Genomic DNA, 20,171 nt, shown 5'->3' with positions numbered 1-20,171 from the left:
TGTATGCCTTTCCCTTGATCAAAGAGGGCAGTGTGGTTCAGCATCACCCTGGAGTCCAGCATGTGGAAATCCATCTAGGGTTTGATCTCCAGCAAGCTGTTAAAGGAAATACCGGTTGCTATTCATGCTCTTCCTGAGTTAGGTCATTCCATTATTTTCCCAGTCACCAAATGAGGCCAAAGTACTCCTTTCCTACAACCAGCGACCGCGGCCACTCCCACACGCCAGACCCTTCCCCACTCAGATGCGTGTGTTCCAGCCAGCGACAAAAGAAGCTGGGAACTGCCTGCCACACGCTATCGGAAAATATATTCGAGGAAGGGCGCAAGGTCGCTGCTAATTTCAAACCCCGTTTCATGTTTCCACATGAAACATCTAATTAAAACTTTTCACTGGGTAGTTAAGATGAAATCCATGCATATGCACTGGAGACCTCATGTTCACGTGCTGTGAATTAGAACATAGGAGGTGCTGAACACAGCAGTAGGAACACTAATCAAGGAGGGAGAGGGGGATACCTGCTTTGATTTAGAGGAAGACAGTCAGCAAAAATACCACTAATCGCCTGGGTTTTCATTCCTTTGCTCTTTGAGCTGCCACATACAACCAAGAAAAACGAATGGAAGTGATGTATTAACTGCTACCAAATCAGCATTCTCCACAGGTGACCGTGTGTCAAGCACATCTTGCAAAATGTCACCACCTTCCAAGGCTATAGCGTGACAAAAGCATTAGATCCTGAGGGTTATACCCTGTTCTCACCAAAAAATACCTATTAACACCAGCAGGAGCAGAATTAAGCTTTAAAATGCAGGCACAGTGAGTGACAGAATGGCCACAGCACAAGGACAACATTTGGAGATTTAAGGGATGTCTCCTGATTCCAATAAATAAATGGGGGGGAAGCAGTCTGCAAAAAAATGCAAGGTCAAGTTGTCCTTCCTTTCTTAGAGTGGAGGACACTTCAGCAATGGAGACAGAGATAGACACTTTACAGCTGCCCCTTCTCCAAAAACTCCTCAGTGTAGATAGCATGAATCCTTTTTACATGACTGATCTCTGGGCAGGCTACCAAATCTCAGACAACTTCCAAAGAGGATGATGTGGTGGACAGCCATCAGCTTCTGGCTTATCGACAGTTTTCCAGCTATCTAGGCTGTTTCTTCTAAGCCAGGTTCACACTGTGAGCCAAAGCCAGACATCCTTGATTGGTTTCGTTTCCAAAAGAAAAGCCAGTAAAACAATGAATGACTTAAAACATCTCCACACTGAAAGGTCAAGGACAAAATTACTTCTGAATTTCAAAAACTGCTTGGATTTTCTGACTTAAATTTCAAAGCATTATCAACTTTTCTTTGCAATCTTCACAAATTTAGATAACAAAATCCCTAGCTTGACAGAGAGACCCAGGCACTTCTGTTACTCAAATTTCCTAGGATAAACATAGGAGAAACTGTACGGAAGTAGCTGGCAGGGTTCATCCACTATATTATCAGCATAACTGGGAGTTATGTCAAAGTCATAAATCAGAAAAATGGAGCAAAGAACATTCAGAACATCATCAAATGTATTGATCATACAAAGAAAGGGACAGAACAGTAAATTTAAAACCAGAAAACATCAGAGAAGGTGTTTGAATTCATAAACTGGCCATTTCTGCTCCTCATAAGGGAGAAAACGATAGATTAATTTTATGTAAGCCTTTGAACAGTCTAGAAACATAAGCAGGTAAGTGATTCATAATGTGGAGAGAAATACAGAAGCAGAGGATGGAGACAACCTGCAAATGAAAGCTTTACAAGAGCTTCTCTGCTTTTTCATGTCGATATACAGACCAGAAAGCAGAACCATGGAACCATGCTTCCAGTGTTGGTACTACCAGGAACTGTGTAGTCCCACTGCCAGTGAAAAACAGCAGTCCTGTCCTCCCCCTGCTCTTGGATGCTGATTCCCACTCTCATTCACCCCCTTCTTAAAGACATATGGTGAAGCATAGGATCTAGATTAAAAATATGCCGACCAAAAAAGCACAAAGACTTTAATTTGACTCAGCTCAGTCTCTGGATTTGATAAATCACAAGGCTTTGGGGAATAAAGGAACTGGGATGTTTCACTGTCAGCAGGAGAACAGCTCTTAGCAGCAAAGAAAGCCTAATTTGCCCTGACACAACCATCTCATTCCCACCCCATACCCATATCCCCAAACTATGAGGGAAACCAGTCCAACTTGAAAATAACCCCACAAGAAAGGTGAATTTACTTTATTTTTCAGCTTCATTATTTCCTGTGTGTCTTCACAGAGCAGCCCAGGGATGGGGACAAGACACCAGGGCAGGGATGCTGCTGACAGCACACCCATGGAAGTGATGCCCAGGGACCAGAGACTGCAAAGCAACTGCAACTGCTTGGTCTCGCCTCAGCTACGCTCAGTTTTTTGAAAAATATCCCCCTGGCCCTCAGCAGTTCAAAGTCTAACCCACTTCCAGCTTGCTGGGATTCCCAAACCATCTCTAAAGGATCTCAAAGCAATTTATCAACATTCATTAACCACTGCAGGTTTTATAGCACCCCTTCAAGGTCCTACATGTTTAAGACCCCATTTTACATCAGGGTAAACAAAGGTGCAGAGAAGTGACATGATTTGAAGAAGGTTACATATTAAATAACCAATGGAGTCAGAAATAAAAATCCAATGTTCTGGCCCCCAGGTTTTAGCCTTCTAAATACCACGTGCCCTTTTTACCCCTTGAGCCAAGAAGTGAAGGTATTGTCCCATACAAGAATGAGTCACTGTTCTACACCAAAGAAAGCCCAGCATGCAAAACGTGGAAAAATGTGGAATTTCCTTCTATACAAAGTAGTGTAATGTTACAGAATAAATCAAAGAGGAGCAAATTAGGCTTTCTTTACAACACTAGGCTGAGCATCTGGAGGAAAGAAAGCATTATGGGAATATGTAACTTGACTCAAAGTTAAAGGGTGAGCTTCTCACTTAACACATACCTTTACCACACTCACAACACATCAAGTAAGCACAAGTGTGACTCTGCTTGAGAGCCTTACTTTCACAGGAAGAACCAACATATCATGTCACCACCATTCTGCACTGCTGGCAAGAGGGCATTCTCCTCCAAAAGTCTGGCCACATTAGGCTCAACAATAGGAAGAGTAAGTCCTCTTAAAAGTAGATAGTAAATAAAAAGAATAACAAGTGTTGCAAGAGACTGAAACAAAGCTTTTTCTAGCAGCCAGGTGATCCCAGTCCTACATCTGAACTGGGGAATTCTTATCTCTGGCAAACTTCCCATTTCAAAAAGACACCGGTGCCTGTTCTACACCGAAAAAAATCCCAGGTCCTGCAGAAGTGTTTTCTTCTCAGAAGATAAAGAGGTTTGCTTAGGAAGAACAGGTGATCACCTAGGGCTATGCATTCATTCCAGCAGATGAAAGATCACCATCAGGGACAGGATGCTCTTTACAGAACGTGACAGAACTAGACTCAAGTCCCTGTTCCTCCTGATTCAGACTGGAGTCTTAAGCTTCAGCTTACCTCCACAGCAAGCATGTACCTACCTCTTAATTACTTACTTTTACTCAACACGGAGCTATAAACTGACAACCTCACTGATAGACTTTTCTTTTTCTTGGCTTGTAGCTGAAGTCAAAATTGCAAACTATTTTCCTACCCTGGTACAACTTTCTCTGCTAATACTGGCAGATCTAAGAGGTACGAAGGGAAACATCAAACTCCTGTGCTTATGTGCTAATGACTTCAGACATCCACACCATCCCATGGCTACTCAAGTCATGAAAGTGTCTTCAAAAACTGTCACTGTGCTCTAGTTGTTATGTACATTTGATTCACAGTTGCGCAAGTGATGCAGAATAGCCCACAAAAGCCAGATATAGTGTATCTACACTAAAGACCCCCAATAGATCTGTCCCAGGCAGAGCAGATACAACAAAAGCAGCAACAACTTTTTAAAAAAATAAAGCCCAGATTTCAGTCACTGACTGCATTCAGACACCACTTGACATCATTGTTTTAAAGAGTATTTTTCCACTGGAGCCCTGATGACTGACCATCTACTCAACAGGACATCAGTGCAAGGTCATGGCTTTGTCAAGCTAACAAAAACTGCAGCTCTGGACACGTCCTGACGTTCATTCTTGTCTCCTTGCAAGCATCCAGCTGGACAGGTAGATGCATCCTAAAATAACCTTGATGTGTCGTGGCTGGAATTTCCTCAAGAAATTCCTTGGTCGTGAGTAATCTATACAACCCCAGGCTCCAAATCGTTAATCTTCTTTTGTAAGCCTTTCAACAGCTTCAGTTCAACCACTAACCTGCTTCAATGAGCAAATCATCTGTCTTCTTAATGAGACTGCTGATTGCAAAAGTTAGTACCCCGTAAATTAACAAAACTGTTCTTCAATATCTGTTGTCCTCCTGAAAACATACCTGCCCCCCTACAATATAATTCTTTTATCTTGAACTGGCTAAGTTACAGACTCTGTACATTCAAGCTGTATGTACCTGTATACTTTTAAACAGTACCCAACTCTAATTTAATATATATTTATATATATTAATCAGCAAAGGAATTACAAGGTGGATTTAGGAAATATTCCTCTTCCTACTAATGCACAGGGTACTGGAGGAGCCACAGCCTAGAATATAGTTTATATGGTTTAAGAAATTAATTCCTATTCTTTAGTTCTCTAACGAACAGCTTGGAGAATCTTAAATTTCCTCTGAATGCTGGTGTCAATTTGCAGAAAGCTTATTCAGTTCATCTGACTATGAAAACAATACAATCATCTAAAGAATGTTTTCCCCATGTTGCTGTGGTGAAAAGCACTTCTATGATTTTGCTAAGACAATGACACTATATAAACAGATATGATTTTCTTAATCAGTGCACCACATCTTTGAAAATATAACTGGATACACTGTATTAAAAAAAAGAGGATCTTACGTCTATTATAAAGGTGCTATTTAATTGTATTCTAGTTGCTTAAAAGGAATTCCAAATCACCATTTAGTGCAAATATGCCTGAAATGCATCACAAACCTATGGTTGAGCAAAAAAAAAGCTACTTCAAAAGGCTTTAAATACAGAGTTTGCTTTCTCTATTATAATTAATGCTAAGAGAAAGCAAACTTCTCAAAAGACCAGGCTCCTTTACCAGCTGAGTACTTCAATACAGATTTTTCATCTATTTTCTGTCAAAGCAATTGTTTTAAGGGAATGAAATATTTAAATAACACAAAAATACAAATATCCCCTTTTGCATTTCCCTAGGCTTATGTGTGCAATTTGCGTGTAATGATAAAATTAGAACTGCAAGCTTGCAGAGTTATTTTATTCTTGCCCACATCTGATATTAAAATAATTTCTGCACATTTTAGACAACCATTTCATTTTATTTATCAATACCTTCAATCTCATTGCAGGAATGCAACAGAGAAGAAGCTTATCTGCCTTTTTAGAAGCTTATTTACTACTATTTATTTTCTACTCATTAACAAAACTGAAGTTTTAGGAAATGTAACACATATGGTAGGTTCAGTGCCTTAATTAAGAACATCATTCTAACACATTAGCAAGTGAAAATGGGGAGGGGGGGTGGAGGAGGAAATCAGTATAATTTAGGTTTTGTTTTCCTCAACAAGTCTGTGAGCCCCATTACAGTTAGAGCACTTTGCAGACATTATATTCACCAGAGAGGAACCTGGCACCATGAGCTACAGAAGAACAGTCTCCAGTTCCAATCTACCAGTCTAACCTGGTCACAGCAAGCTGCACCCCCACAAACAAATAAGCAGCTCACATACAATGGAGCTTCTGCACAAAACTTTTTTAAATTACAGAACTTTTTCAGAACACTTTCATTTTTATTTTTTTTAAAGAAAGTATAGCAGACCAGCAACCTGGAACAAAGCCAGTATGGACTCTGGTGCTTAATGTATGAAGTAAAAATGTGTGCATGTACAAAATCACCATGTATACACCACACTTTCAAACCCTCCAGAACAAATCCAAATGGAAGGAATCCTTTCTCTCTGCCACTATAGCTCCAAACTGAGCTGTTTCCTCTAGTGAACCACCCAGCTGTCACCCTCTTCCAGACCATCTGCTTTTCTGAGAAAAAAAGTAATTAAATTTCATCTTTCTGGACCAGTGACCCAAACCAACCCATGCTTCACCTGCCCACTGGGTGCCACAAACTACAGCCTCCAAGACCACACCTTGAAGAATACAATTAAGTATTTTATCTACCCAAAAACCTCTGGAAGACCAGGCTCTTGTGCATCTACATGTCATCTACCTTTCCTATGTGACTCCTTAAATTCTCAGATTAAGATGGTGATTATTTATTTGAATAATAGGAGGGCTCACCAGTCCTCCTCACAGTGTGGCTCCCCATCATGCTCAGAGAGCTACAAGCACAAAGATGGTCATTTCCCCAGGCAGCTCCACACCTCACTCATTGTGTAGGAAAAAAGCTATTGGGTTCATTGAGTATTCAATCTTCCTTCTTCAAAACAAAGTACAGGACTCAGCAAAGCCTAATCATACAACATTTGTGTTTGCTGCTGATGCTGGAAAACCATGTCAGGTTCTAGTCTGAAGAGACCTGCTTTAGAAACTCAGTGGGGAGAGAGCAACAGAGAAGCCACAACTCCACTGCACTGATGTTTTTGCATGGGTGGGACACAGCACACATAGACAGGACATATGCATGTGTACAGTACTAACCCTGCGTACAAGTTGTTTCTTCATTTTGCATACTCCTAGATGAAAACAAATCAGAACTCCACTTTGGGGAAAAAAACTCCCCCTTGGCCATCCTTGAAAGAGCAGCTTTACTTCCAGGTGGATTACAAAGCCCCCAGCCTCAAACTGCGAGTGACACGGCCCGGGACTGATGGAAACACACAGCCCCCCAGCAGCACCATTTCTGCATTGAGATGGGCTTCAGGAGCCCAAGGGCAGGGAGAGCAGCCTGGCAGGGTGTTCAGGAGTCTCATTTACAGACCAAATGCCATCCCTTTGAGGAACACAGATCAACTGTGAAAGCGCAGTTTTAGATCCCCAGAAGGGAAAGCTGGTGAAAGCTTTAGCACAGGAATACTTGCTGAGAAATGTGGATCCTGGGAGAACAGCAGAGCCACTCCACTTTACTGCCTGCTTCAAGTGCCCATTACTCTGTGTTCCTGAGAAAATACTGTAAGAGAAAGCTACACTTTCTAAAATCAAAAAATAAAAGAAGATGGGCACACTGCACATCATTTTGTAAGGACACCACACCCTGAACATGTTGTTCCTCTAACATTTACAATGAGCACAGGGGACTAGGCAGTGAGCTGTGCCAATGAATCTGCCATCACTTCTGTAGCAGCAGGATGAGACGGGAAGGTCAGAAAGCCCACATTTCATCAGTACTCGCTGCAAAGCAGCCTGCTGCTTTTCTTCTTGGAGAAGGAACAGCTGCCCAGAGCAGCGAACTCTGCCCAGCCAGCCAAATCCTGCCACCTGCACATGCGCCAGGGCGGCTTTCAGACCACCAGGGAGGAAGGGAGGGAGAGGAAGGGATGGAAGCTCACAGTTTCCTGAACGTAGGAGACCCACCACCCCCACCACAGCAAAGCAAGGGGTTTTTTTCCAGTGAAAGTAAATTACCTGAGTCAGCTAAAGTGAGAACCCTAGGACAGACCTCCCCCGTGCTCCGCAACTCCTTCTTGGTGACTGTTCCCAATGAAATCAATAGACTGGCTGGGGGGTTAGCAAATACACCCGCAGCGAGGACTGCAAGTCCACAGGGAAGAAGCGCATCACCCCCACCCTACAACAACCAGCAACGTGCAGAACTGGGGGAGGAAGCAAAGCATTACCGATTGCCAGCACTGGCTGCAAGACGCTCCCCACCCAGAAATAAAGGGCACATGAGGAGTGACCCAGGCTTCTGCTGTCTCTCAGGAAACTCTTCTTTTTCCTGCCACCTCCTAGGTCTAAAGGCATATCCTTGCTCAAGGGCAGTAACCTCTGTGTTACACCACTCAGTATGAGCAGCTTGCTCTTGCTTCTGCTAAACTGAAGTCACTCATCTCCTAAATAGCAGCAATTGCTAAGTGCTGTACTTTTCAAAGGAGAAGAAAAGCTGAGCACTTCTTTCCTTTCCATTTTTGGAGCTGTACTGTAATCTGCGCAGCTACAGAGCTGCAGCTGACAGCACATCACCCTTTGCAATAACCGGAGTAAGCAGCAAAAATATCCACTGAATTTTTGGAGTACCAGTCCCGACATTCCCCTCTCCCCTATGCTCACAGCATCTGTAATCTTGCTTCCAAATCCTGAAACACAATTAGAAACTTTCCCTGGCTTAAAATCTCCTTTACCTAAACTTTTAATTGCACTTTGTTGATAGGATTTAAAGATACATGGAAATTCTGCCAGATGTCCATGGCTGGCAGATCTGCTGAGGAACAAATCAATCCCTGGGCTAATTACCCTCCTCCCTTGTGCACACCTACTAATACAATTACATATTTAACTACACCAGACTAGAACTTATACACTGCCAAACAGACCAGCATGAAGCTCTGCAATGATTTAATCTTTCTCTTTTCCTCTGTGAAGCCTTACTTTACTAGGAACGAGCTGAAAAGTTTCTAAGGCACATGCATTTTTCTACTGTCCGACAAGCAGAAAATGGAATAAATTGCATATACATTAAAGCAAGACACATGGGTGTCTAGATGGGATTTTTGTTGTTTCTCACAGTTACTATCCTGGGCACCTTTAGATGAATATGCAATCAGAATAGAGATTTTTACCGAAAATTAGTAAACATTGTGCTATAAGCAGAGCAGTTGAGTTTTAGTCCATTTTCAATCCAGTTATTAACATCTCAATAAGTGCTTTCAGAAGAAATAAACAGAATGCTGCTTTCTTCAGTGTAACTTTTGTTTGAAAACATTTATTTTTTTAAGAAGCTGCTGAATTTTGTACCCTGTCCATTCGTTTTATTCTACATGAAAAAGCTCTAGCCAGTGCTTGCATCCAAATATCCCAGCAGAAAAGTTATTCGCTTTACTACAATTTAAAATCAGTACTTTAAGCACTCATACACCTTATATATCATTTAAATACACCCTGAACCCCAAATATTTCATAATCACTAACAACAATTTAGTAGAAAGCACCCTGAATTCATCTGCTATTTCCTATATGTGTAAGATGCTAATAACCTCCACGGACAGTTAATGACAACATAATAATTTAAGTGTGTTGACAATTATTGAACTGAATGCACTTCAGAGAAATGTAAATGCCAGAGGAGAGCAGCTACAGCTCCATGACTAATGCGTGCCCTGGATTCTGACCATCAGCTTTGCTATTTCAGTTTTGTGACCTAAATCTCCCTCCCCTACCAAAAAGAAACAAAAAGCCCCAAACAAGAAATGCCTTACTTGTTCTGCCTTCTCGGGTGGTTTTCTCTCCGCCTGCGAAAACTGGCAGTTTTCTCTCGCCAGCTTCTGGACCAGCTCAATCCGTCCGATGTCATCTCTTCCCTGAAGCTTGCACAAAACCCCTGCCTTAAGGGTGGGAGAAAGAGCAAACAGATACTTAAATCCACAATCCCAGGACATGACACTGCCGCAAATTTCAACCTTAAAAGAAATGCATCTGTTTTCTCATATTTCCAATACTTCAGTGCCGCTTGCTGAACACGAGCAAGTCGCTGCTTCCAGGGAAACAACTGGAGAGTAGCTCAGGCACATCTGAATCTCCAAATGTATCTACTTTGGAGGAACAAAGGCAGGGCTAACTAAATCAACCGCTCCTCTGCGTGTGACTATCAGATACGCTGTGTTTTATTTGTTCCTGTCAGCCTGTTTCCTGTTACATAAGAGAACAAGAGCAAGAGGTTAAAAACTCATGGGAAAGTTAGCCAGGAACAGCCCTGGATAAAGAATGAAGCGCAACACAAGGCACTCCTAAAAATAACAGGCTACAACTCCCCCTGCTCCAGCTCCAACCATTTTTCATGTATGCAAGCCCTAAAAGACAGTTGTGCTACGTTTATTTATTCTGTAAATAACAAATCAGTATCTCCTGATTTTGTTTAGGAAAGAAAGTGAGATAAAAACTATGTTAGAACTACTTTTGGGCTAATACTCTGCCAGTTATTCAAGCTATGTTGATGGCAGTTTGTCAAAACATTCAGCACTGGTTATTTTACAAAAATACCATATATACATACACACACACACACACACACATATATAAAAAGATGGAATCATGCTTGCACGTAGGCACACCAGACCCATCATAAGGTTAGCTGATGAGGGCTAAATTTCTCCCTGAAAATTCAGTGGCTGGTATCACTGTCCATGACTTCAATGTGGATATAGCCTCTGCGTAACTGAGACCTAGCTCAATGATACTGCACAGCTTTTATTAGCCCAGATGTTTCCTAGTGGGAACAGCATATGCCTTGGGAGGGCCAGGCTTGTGACATGACTATGGAACTGCATATGGCTTTAAAGGCAATTGGCAAATAGACATTTTTCCCCACTGTTTTCTTTCTGTTATTCATGCTGGGTTTTACTGAATCAGTACTTACTCCAAAACATAGAAAACTTAGAAAACATCTTATGAGTCAGGACCAAAACCATCTTATGAGCTGGGCCCAAAAGCCAGGGATGCCCTGACCTGTAGTGTCATGCAGGCTCCAATCCTTTGGCCTTGAGACACTCCTTCCTGTGACAGCCAAAAGCCTGAAAGTGCCCACCTAAACCATCCTACAGTCTGCTGGTTTCTCCAAGGAGGAGAGAAGTGTAGGTTAAGGTTCCTTCAGCTGAGGAGGGTAACAAATGCACTTTCTCACTAAGTGCTGATGGGGAAAAGTAGGTTCCACAGCCAAATCCAAAGAGACATCCCCTTACTGAATTATTTGAAAGAATTGTTGCATGCCTACATTCTCCAGTCTGGATGAAGGTACCTCCTCACAAGCCTATATCAGGCTTTCCACATCCTGTGCTTAGTCCCCAGCTTCCTGAGGAAGCCAGCTTTCCCACATGAAGTGGGAAAGTCTGAAATCCATCAAGAAAATTAAGGAATTCCAGAGTCTAACCTGAAGGTCCTTAAATTTTCTGAGATTAAGGCCTTATTTTCTAAATCAAAGGCTTGGGTTTATAAACCGGTTCTGAGATGCCATTATCACCTGCAGATCATGAGTGAGACTGATTTTATCAAATGAGGAGGAATAGACTGAACTAGCTGTCCAGACTCGTCTAATCAACAGAGAAAAAGAGGTGCTTGAGATTTTTTTTAACTCTACACTAGACATTAAAAAATGATCAGATGGGTTATTTCCTAAAATTCTCCTTTTTCTCCAGTAATTTACACAGGGATCTTAGGCAATCATCACAGACTCGGCTGAAGTCTTATGTCTGCACTTCATAATCCTTTGATGGGCTGGGAACATTGCTAGAGACAAACCTGATTATTTCATGGCTTGGGGGTGCTTCTAGGAAAGAGTATAATATCCATGCACTGTAATTCCCCCAGGCTTGTAGACTAAGGACAACTCAAATATTTGCAGCCTCTCTGGATCTGGGATCTTACTACTGTGGAGGCACTTTTCACACCTCCATGCTGTACCTGAGCAAGTCAGACCATGACCTACAAGTGACATAGATGGTTACAAGTCCCCATACTTCAAATGTCAGATGGTCATCAACAGAAATGCAGCATGCACTCTGATGAACAAATAGTTATTGATCTTCAGCATATGAGGCAAAGCCCAATGGTTAAAACCACTTATGTAAGGATGAGGAAGGGGGACTTTGGTTTTGGGGTAACAGTTGGCTTCAGTATGTTCAAATGGAAGAAACATCCTGGAGAAAGAGAACTTTCTGAGCACGTGGGCCTCACTCTCCTTCACCCCCTGCTCCCTTCGAGTGCTCAAACAGAGCATGTTATTGCTTTCTGCCTGGATGAGCACCCCAGGGAAGAAGGAACTCTACATACAAACCCATTACCCTGCCACAAATATGGTCTTTATTCAAATTGGCAATTCCATTAATCATATTGTCCTGTTTCAAATAACCACCAAGAAGAAATACTGTATTTTAACATAACCCCTCCTCCCCCAACTATTATTTAATTTAAAGAATTGCAGAGAATACAAAAATATATATTTATTATTGGGTTTCCAGAGCATAAAAGGTCAACTGAGAAATTTCTGGTAAAAAATTATTGAGTTCATTGTACATGCTTGGTTCTGGGAGGAAAGGATGCACTTGAAATGCAAAAGGCTAAACAAGACTTTCCATAATTAGGAAGAAAAATATCACTCACTTTTAATTCTGATTTCCTTAATTATGTTGACTTTCCACTATAAATTATTCTGCTAAATACTTTCAAGAAAGCATCCGGGTTAATTAATTAATTAATTAATTAATTAACGACAGCTTCTAAAAGCTGGTTGGGATGTTTTGCCTGTCGTTTTCACCTGGCAATATATATTTATTTTTCAAACAATACCTTTGAAGCTGTTTGTAAGACAAAGAGGTAAAGACAAGCCACCCTACTTGCCATTTTGATCTTTGTTTCATGCAAGCACATATCCTTCAAAATCCCATGTGCCCACATGTTGGTGTTTGCTCCCTAATTCAAGTGCACTAACAGAGATACAAGTACTGACTTACGTGAAGGTGAAAAACACAAAGTTGTATATTTTAACTGGCTTTAATTTAATGAATGATAAAACAATGTAGGAGCTTTATAGTTAGGCTTTATTGCCGTTCACAGCACAAAATTACTCTAATTAAAGGTATTTATGCAATATTTGAAATGAAATAAAAATGTTTAATGGGAAGGAAAGTAATTTAGTCACTACTGAGGTTGGAAAAGCAAAGATGCTGGCAACACATTTTCTGTTTCAGCACATCCATTGACAAATATTCCCTCTGCAAAGGCCATAAATGAATATGCTAGCAGTGGCACGGAGGTGAATTAAGACAGCCCACGGCAGACAGGATGGGACTTTTAATTTACATTGTTTTCAGCATGCTCACTTTGAAAAAGTCCCTGTACTGACTTTTTTTTCACACTTCTACCAGCTTTTTCAACCAAAAAAGTTGGTTGACCAGGTTGACCATCCTAGGTCCTGCAGTGTTTAGAGCAGGCACCACACCCTCCAACTCTGCTAACCCAAGAGGTTTGTGGTGGTTTGGGTTTTTTCCACTGCACCTCCGTCTCCTTCTGTGTCTGATGAAAACAACATAATTATTATAGGCTTCACCTTTGATCAACTTGAAAACTTAAAAACCATATGTCACTGCCTCAAAAGACCATTTGCATTGCTCCAGTCACATGCACAGTCTCACTAAAGTGAAAAGAAAAAAAAATTGCTCACACCCTTAAACCAAACAGCATTCCATGTTTGCGGGATGTCGCTTTTATGTCACTGATAAAATTGGAGCAGCAGCTGCTTTGATAATGGTCCTGCTTTCCTCCCAGTCGGGCACTTGAACACTTTTGTTAACTGCTCATTTAGTAATTGTTTGATTTTAAATATGTTTCAAGTTCGTTCAAATTTTAGAAGCTGGTTTCCAGGCCAAGCTGAGTGAATCAATATCTCAGTACTAAATTCTTATGCATCTTTATAACCTGCCCATGTAATCTTACTAGCTGGCACTTAGGAGCTCGGAGTGCCCATGTCATAGCCATTCTTTTTACATCTCTGACACATGTGAACGAATCTTTTAAAAATATATTAATAACTGCAACAATCAAATAGAACTTAGCACATGTGAAACCCAAGAAAAAGAAAACAGAAAGCCAGATACTTAGTGCAGCGAGCTCAGTATTTTGCCCCGGGTCTTTTCCACAGGTCTGTAACACACATCTGATGCTTAGAAGACAGCCTGATGTGAACTAGGAAGTTAGGTAACAATAGGTTCCTACACCAGATAGATAGATAGACAGACAGACAGATAGAAACTGTGTACAATTAAGAAAAGAGCAGGCTGTTTCCTAACAGCTTGCTTGAGCATGACTCTGAAGAGGACGCTAGAAAAGCCCAGATACATGCTGATGCAGTAGGCACATCCACATGGTCCCCAGCTCATCTGCCTGCACTCTGCAGGTGTCTGCCATAGCCCAGACATGCTTCCAGAGCTGCCTGTGGCCCTTCCTGCGTTCACTGTGGTCAAGACAGGCCCTACCTTTAGAAAGGCACATATACTTCTAACCTGGCTATGTGGCTTGTACCGCTTCAGCTAGGCTTGGTCATAGACATCAGTGCACATTGGTCTTTCCCTCACACAGCTTCTTAGCAGGCAAGGTGTTGGGAGATAGACCAGAGACAGGAACTGCAAGTTGCATGTGTAGGAAGGAGAAAAGGCAGCAAGTGATGGGAAATGTAAGATTTTCAAGAGGGACAGAAAAAAAAACCCTCAGTCAAGGCTGGGAGAGAGAAATTTAAATTCAAAGCAATAATCAGTACGATACAATGAGCAACGTAGGTACACTTGCACAGTTCGAACGCGTGAACTGAACGATTGAATAAACCGGAGATTAATCAAAAAAGATTCACAGAATTAAAATGGGTAAGCAATTCCATGACAAAATGCTCTGAAAGGCAGTTAAGTTTATTCTGAGCAATATCCAGAAGTATGCTTTGGTTGTAAATGAGGGCAGTTAGGGAAGGAAAGAAAAAGGTTGTTGCTTACACTCGAGTGACTAATAAGTATCCTCATTTCATTGCATGTCTGCTTACAGTGATTAAAATTCAATCAAAATGTCACATGCCCTTGCCTCCTAAAATACATCTCATTTCATTTTCACATCTGGTATATGCTACGTGTATTATCTAAAAAGAGCAGAGAGATAGTTGAAGAATGCTGTCCGATTGCAACATCATGGGATTAATTCCCAGAGTAATCATCAATCTTATTCTAAATAGTCACATAAGACAAGATCCAGCAGACTTTCTCCTTCGTATAGGCTCTCTGCTCCAAACATGGAGGAAAATCATTTCCCACAGCTACTGAAAGCAGATCCTTCAACTTGCAGATCTGAAAAAGTCCCCAAGACACAATTAATATTAGACATTTACCTGGACATCAGAAGTATCCTTGAGCTCTTCTAGTCCTCTTATTTCTAGATTGCTGTTTTCCTCATTTTGATGAATTGCTAAAATAAGAAAGAGGGAATGTATTAGAAGCAGGCAGGTTTAAATCACAAGCAGCAACCAAGCAGCGTGGCCTAGTTTAGATCAAAAAGGATGACCATTCAAGAAAGTTCATTCTGAGTTTAACTTTCTATTTACCTCCTTGAGTGGTTTTGGACAAAACCTGTAAGGTATACCTTACTGAGTTTGGACAAATCCTAAATAAGGTATACCTTATTTTCCCCAGGCAGTAAAAATGCAGTACTGAATAGGTATATTCCTGCTGCTCTTAACCCAAATAAAACGGTGACTTTTAAATAAACTCCACTTTTCCATACACTATAACCAGACCTGGTGACTCATATGAAGAATTTAAAAATTTTAAAAAGTATCCAGCCTCCCTTTACTTTCATTATGTTGTGGAAGGTCAATTCAGACTAAACCAAATAAGCAAATGTATCCCTCATCTCAGACTTGGAAAATTCTTTGTAAGTAAAGTTAACTCAATTTTAACAAATGCCACCACTATCCACGAACATCATCTCCAGAAATAAATGGTAGCAGAAGATGTTCTACTGAATATAATTTGCTGTTGGGACAGAGAAACCAGTAACTTAACACCAGCAGGCTTTGCCAGACTTTAAAGAAAAAAAAGAAGTTTTGGATCAAACTTGTAATCTCCAGAAAGGTCAAAACCAGAGTTACCTGTTTGCCTAGCAAAAGAAACTAGGATGATTGCTGAAGGGACTTATCAGACTTCTGTATTGCAAATAGCTATATCCATAGGTAGTTCTACTACCTATAACCCAATGTAGCCTTCCAGTCAGTACACCCACCTGTTGTATTTTGGTGGGACATCAAGCCCTTGGACACTCTGAAATGTGACGCGCAGGGGATCAGACCCAACAAAACATATGTGAAGTGACTTTACCTTACACCATACTCATTTACTCACAAGCACCACACTCAAGTATCATTGATCTTGCATACACATGGAATCATTTGCCAGAGTAGCCATAGCAGCTGCGACAACAAAAGCATCCTTGAAGCAGTTGAGCTGGCAAATCCATTCCCTGAACAACACCAGGCACATGGCTTGGATGGATGGGCAGGAGCATTCAGCTTGTGTGCTACCTCCTGTCCACCTCCTCTCTCCATCAGCCCTGAGTACCTGAGCTGGTTGGAAGGCCACACCTGAACTGCCACAGCTCACAGCACTGTGTTTTAAGACAAGTATCACCAGTCACATTTTGCCTTAAAACTATGCCTGTGGGAGCTGAGGCAGCCCAGGATTAGATTGATGAAATGCTCATCTGTAGAGACAGCAGTACTACCTTCATCAACCACCTAAGTTCTCCTCAGCCTCAATCTTTAGACATACAACCAGGTTACCACAGATGAGCTAATACATGTAACAAGTTCTAGCTTGGTGTGTCGCATGAGTGCTCTGCTGCAGTCAAAAAAGCAGCCTAACATCTAGGCAGCATCCAGCAACTTAAAACTAAAGTAACTTTAGACTGCTCTTGACCTCTAAAATATAGTATATGGATTTATTTTCTTCTTACTACTGGATTTCTGCTGATGTTGCTGTGTCATAGAGAGTATAATTCTTTCTTCCTCCCCAGTTATGCTATCAAAAAAGTAATAAAAATGTAATTATAAAAGGAGAAAAAAAAATTCACTTTGTCAATACAGTTTATTCCATTTCAGGGATCTTTTTTTAATCCATCATCAAAGGAAAACAGAGATCTGTTTTCAGATAGAAATCTTCACTAGTGCGTTGGCTGGCAGCACTTCACCAGCCAACCTCTGAAATTCAAGGTGAATACTGAAAACACAGGGTCAATCTGTAGCATGAAAGCATGTGTAATGGGCTTTATATCCCAGCAGCATTTAAAGGTAGGCAAAATCAAAATGTGCTTGGGACATTGGAGCTTATCTCTGCCCCGGGCTGGAAAGTAACAACCCAATGAAGCAGTGACCTGAGTGTTACCTCAGCTGCCCCTCATGGGCCCTGCTTCCCTAGTGTGGGTCAGGGTTTCCCAAGATAACCTACTCCAGCCAGCCAGGCTGGGGGTTCTGTGCAGCCCCTTCCCCTGTAACCTGTCTCCCCAAGATTTGCCTCACCCTTTTGCACATTCTGGTGCACGTGTGACCCTGTTGTACCCGGCGCCACTGGAGGGGACGCTCATTTGGCGAAGGCTGTTCAGAACAACAGGCACGAGACAGGAAAGTCTCAATGCCAGAAGGCACTAACAAGTGCCAAAAGAAGGATATTTGAGCAATTGCAAATCGCATTAAGCCTGTGGTTGTGTTAGCAGAAACACAACATTTCCCCAACTCTCCTTTCAATTTTCTGATTTCTCCTAAAATCAATTTGCTGTAGCCACTGACGGGCAAAATATCCCCGTAGATGCTGGCTATTAATCATGGCATTTAAAGGAGCAGCACCTTGCTAGTAACAAGACTACAGGTCCAGGTCCAGGCTTAAGTGATTTATATTGATCCAGCCAGCTTTCCTGACAAGCCTGAGCAGATGGGCACTCCATTAACAGCTGTACCAGGGGAAAAGGTTAGTGGCTGCCAACCAGCTTTTTCCCACCAGCCTCTGTTGCACGTGTCCCTTTCCCTGTCTGGTGCCAGGGCAAACGCCTCAGAGCCCCTTCAACCAAAAGCAAACAGGTGGACCTTGAAGGAGCACCATGCTGTTGCTAAACTGTCTAGGCTGGCAAGTTAGCAAGGGGATGGTATCTGGCTGGGGAGCTAAGGACAAGTAGCAAACACCCTGGGCTGAGCAGAGTAACTTCTTTTACCTGGCACAAAGGGAAAGAGAAAGAGAGTGTGTATCCACAACCACACTGGATACAGGTTTGCTCAGGTGTCAACAATTCTAGCACAAGCAGTATTAACGCTGATGAGAAAACAACCTCTGTTTAGCCATACCCTAAATGAACAGCTTAAAAATAATTTTTAAAAAAGAAGCTATTTTTATCAGCTATTTCACAGCTCAACTCTTTAAAAAACTGAAAAAGTTCATAATCCAAACCCAGCTTCTCCTTGGCTTCAGTGTTGTTTAGACTGTGTAAGGAATGTAGAAAATAAGCAGTAAATATTTTCTTAAAGGAAAAAAAAATATCCCAGACCTCACACTGACGTTCTTGCAGCCCTCTTGGGAGAGAGAGAGAGAGAGCAGTCGGCCTCTTTTTCATGAAATTTCCATCACAAACTTGATTTTGTGTCCTCTCTGCCTCTTATCCAAACACATAAAACCCAGTCACAATCAAAACCCTTTAACTACACCCAGGGAGCAATACTGAAGGAATCACACCATCTCATACCGTTTTTTTCCATCACAAAAGCACGGTCCCTTGAAGACTGAAGTGGGCAAATAGTAACCCTTAATTACTTTTTCTGTTAAAAGATTGCAACGTGTTTTGTCCATAAAATACAGGAAAAACATACTTGAATCTCTTTAAAATACTCCAATGTACTCAGAAATTTATGCTTATAGGAGTCATCACTCACACCTAAGAGAGCAACCACTGTATTTCTATACACAGTGTGCCTCCTAACCCTGCAACAACTCACAGACACCCCTTGAGTTGGCCCAGGCACTGCCCTCGTGGGCCTCTGTGCACGTTATTAGAGTTCTGTCATAAAATATAAGCATTCAAGGAACATTTACCACTTACTGTTAGTTGGCCTTTTTTTAATTTTAATAAAAAAGCTTGACGTTGCAAATTCAACCGTAGGAAAAGCAAGCGGAAGGGTAGGGTGGGATGGGAAACTATTTCCCAGGCAAGTGTTGTTTCTGGGTTGGTTCCCTAAAATTGTAATGTGCACATACAGAAAAGTTGTGAACTTTGGAGCTGGGCCAAACCCTTCCTTGTCTGCCAGCTTAAGCCCAGCATCTCTCCCTGATACAAATACCTAGACAAATCTCACAAAGCAGCAACTGCAAGGAAAGGCAAAGGTGCTTTACCTTGATCTATATGTATGTATCTAATGCTATGCTTGGGTTCAGGCTTCAGACCAGAGACTGGAAAAAAAATGCAGATGAACATGGAGTGACCAATTCTCTTTTCTACCTGCAGCATTTTTCCTTTGGAGGAGAGGTCACCATGAATGAAGGGAAAAGATGTTACATGAGCATTAGCTTGCTAATGTACAGTTCAAATGTCGTTTTTAAATTAGCCTAGGGAATTCAGGAAGTTGATTTTTTTTATGGTCACTTAAGGATCACAAAGGCCATCATCTGATCTCAATTCCTTCTGCCCCCGAAGACCAGAGCTGAGATTTTGCTAGCAGATTCTTCTCTAAACTAATGTTGGAAGAGATAATTCTTGCGGGGGCAGAGCCTTGTCCTTTAGTAATCCCATTTCAGCTCATTAAATCAGCAGAAAAAAATAACAAGAAATAAGAAACAAAAGTAAATCATTTTGTACTAGCTACCTCAGCAGAATCAGCCATCACATGTGGGTGTGAAGGGAAAGGGAACATAACCATCGCTCACTCTGGAGCCAAGGGCAACTTTTGTGTCATAATTACCGACCAACAGTGCTCCCCTTCCTCCCCTCCCCCCATCCTTATACTGCCACATTACAAAATTTAACATAGATTTAAGATATTGGAAGGGATTTGTCTTTCTCAGTGGCATGGAGCATTACAGGCATGCTAAAGGTCTCACCTTAGCTACGCAGGGTGACACACAGTGAGGGTCACAACAGACACATGCAGCACTGTGGACCTGCTCCCTACCACAAAAGAATCCTAAACTTGAAGGTAAATTAATGACATTTGATGAGTACGATTTTTAAAAGTCACAAAACGCAGGGTGTGCTGGTTCAGTTTTATACTTTTTTGCCTTATGCAACATAACAGAATCTTTTATCCAACTGAAAGTTGAAAGGACAGTTAAAAAAAAAAATCCACACATAAACCAGCTCCTGGAATCAGCAGTGTTGCAGTCTTCCCAGAGG

The 20,171-nt window shown here is 41.6% G+C and overlaps 1 protein-coding gene across 1 annotated transcript in view; it reads right to left on the bottom strand.

The window, feature by feature from the left end:
• Positions 1–20,171, bottom strand: part of RAPGEF5 (Rap guanine nucleotide exchange factor 5) — a gene marked incomplete at its 5' end in the record, with an annotated part of 154,282 nt that overhangs the window by 78,930 nt on the left and 55,181 nt on the right. The window contains 2 exons of the mRNA XM_084280501.1: positions 9,479–9,604; positions 15,139–15,215. Of these exons, the coding sequence (XP_084136627.1) occupies positions 9,479–9,604; positions 15,139–15,215 (203 nt within the window). The remainder of the gene's footprint in view (positions 1–9,478; positions 9,605–15,138; positions 15,216–20,171) is intronic.

Source organism: Gallinula chloropus, assembly GCF_964237585.1.
Source record: "Gallinula chloropus genome assembly, chromosome: 2".
In the NCBI taxonomy this organism is placed as follows: domain Eukaryota; kingdom Metazoa; phylum Chordata; class Aves; order Gruiformes; family Rallidae; genus Gallinula; species Gallinula chloropus.
The sequence above is the reverse complement of the archived record's forward strand: the minus strand, read 5'-3'. Positions and strand labels throughout refer to the sequence as shown.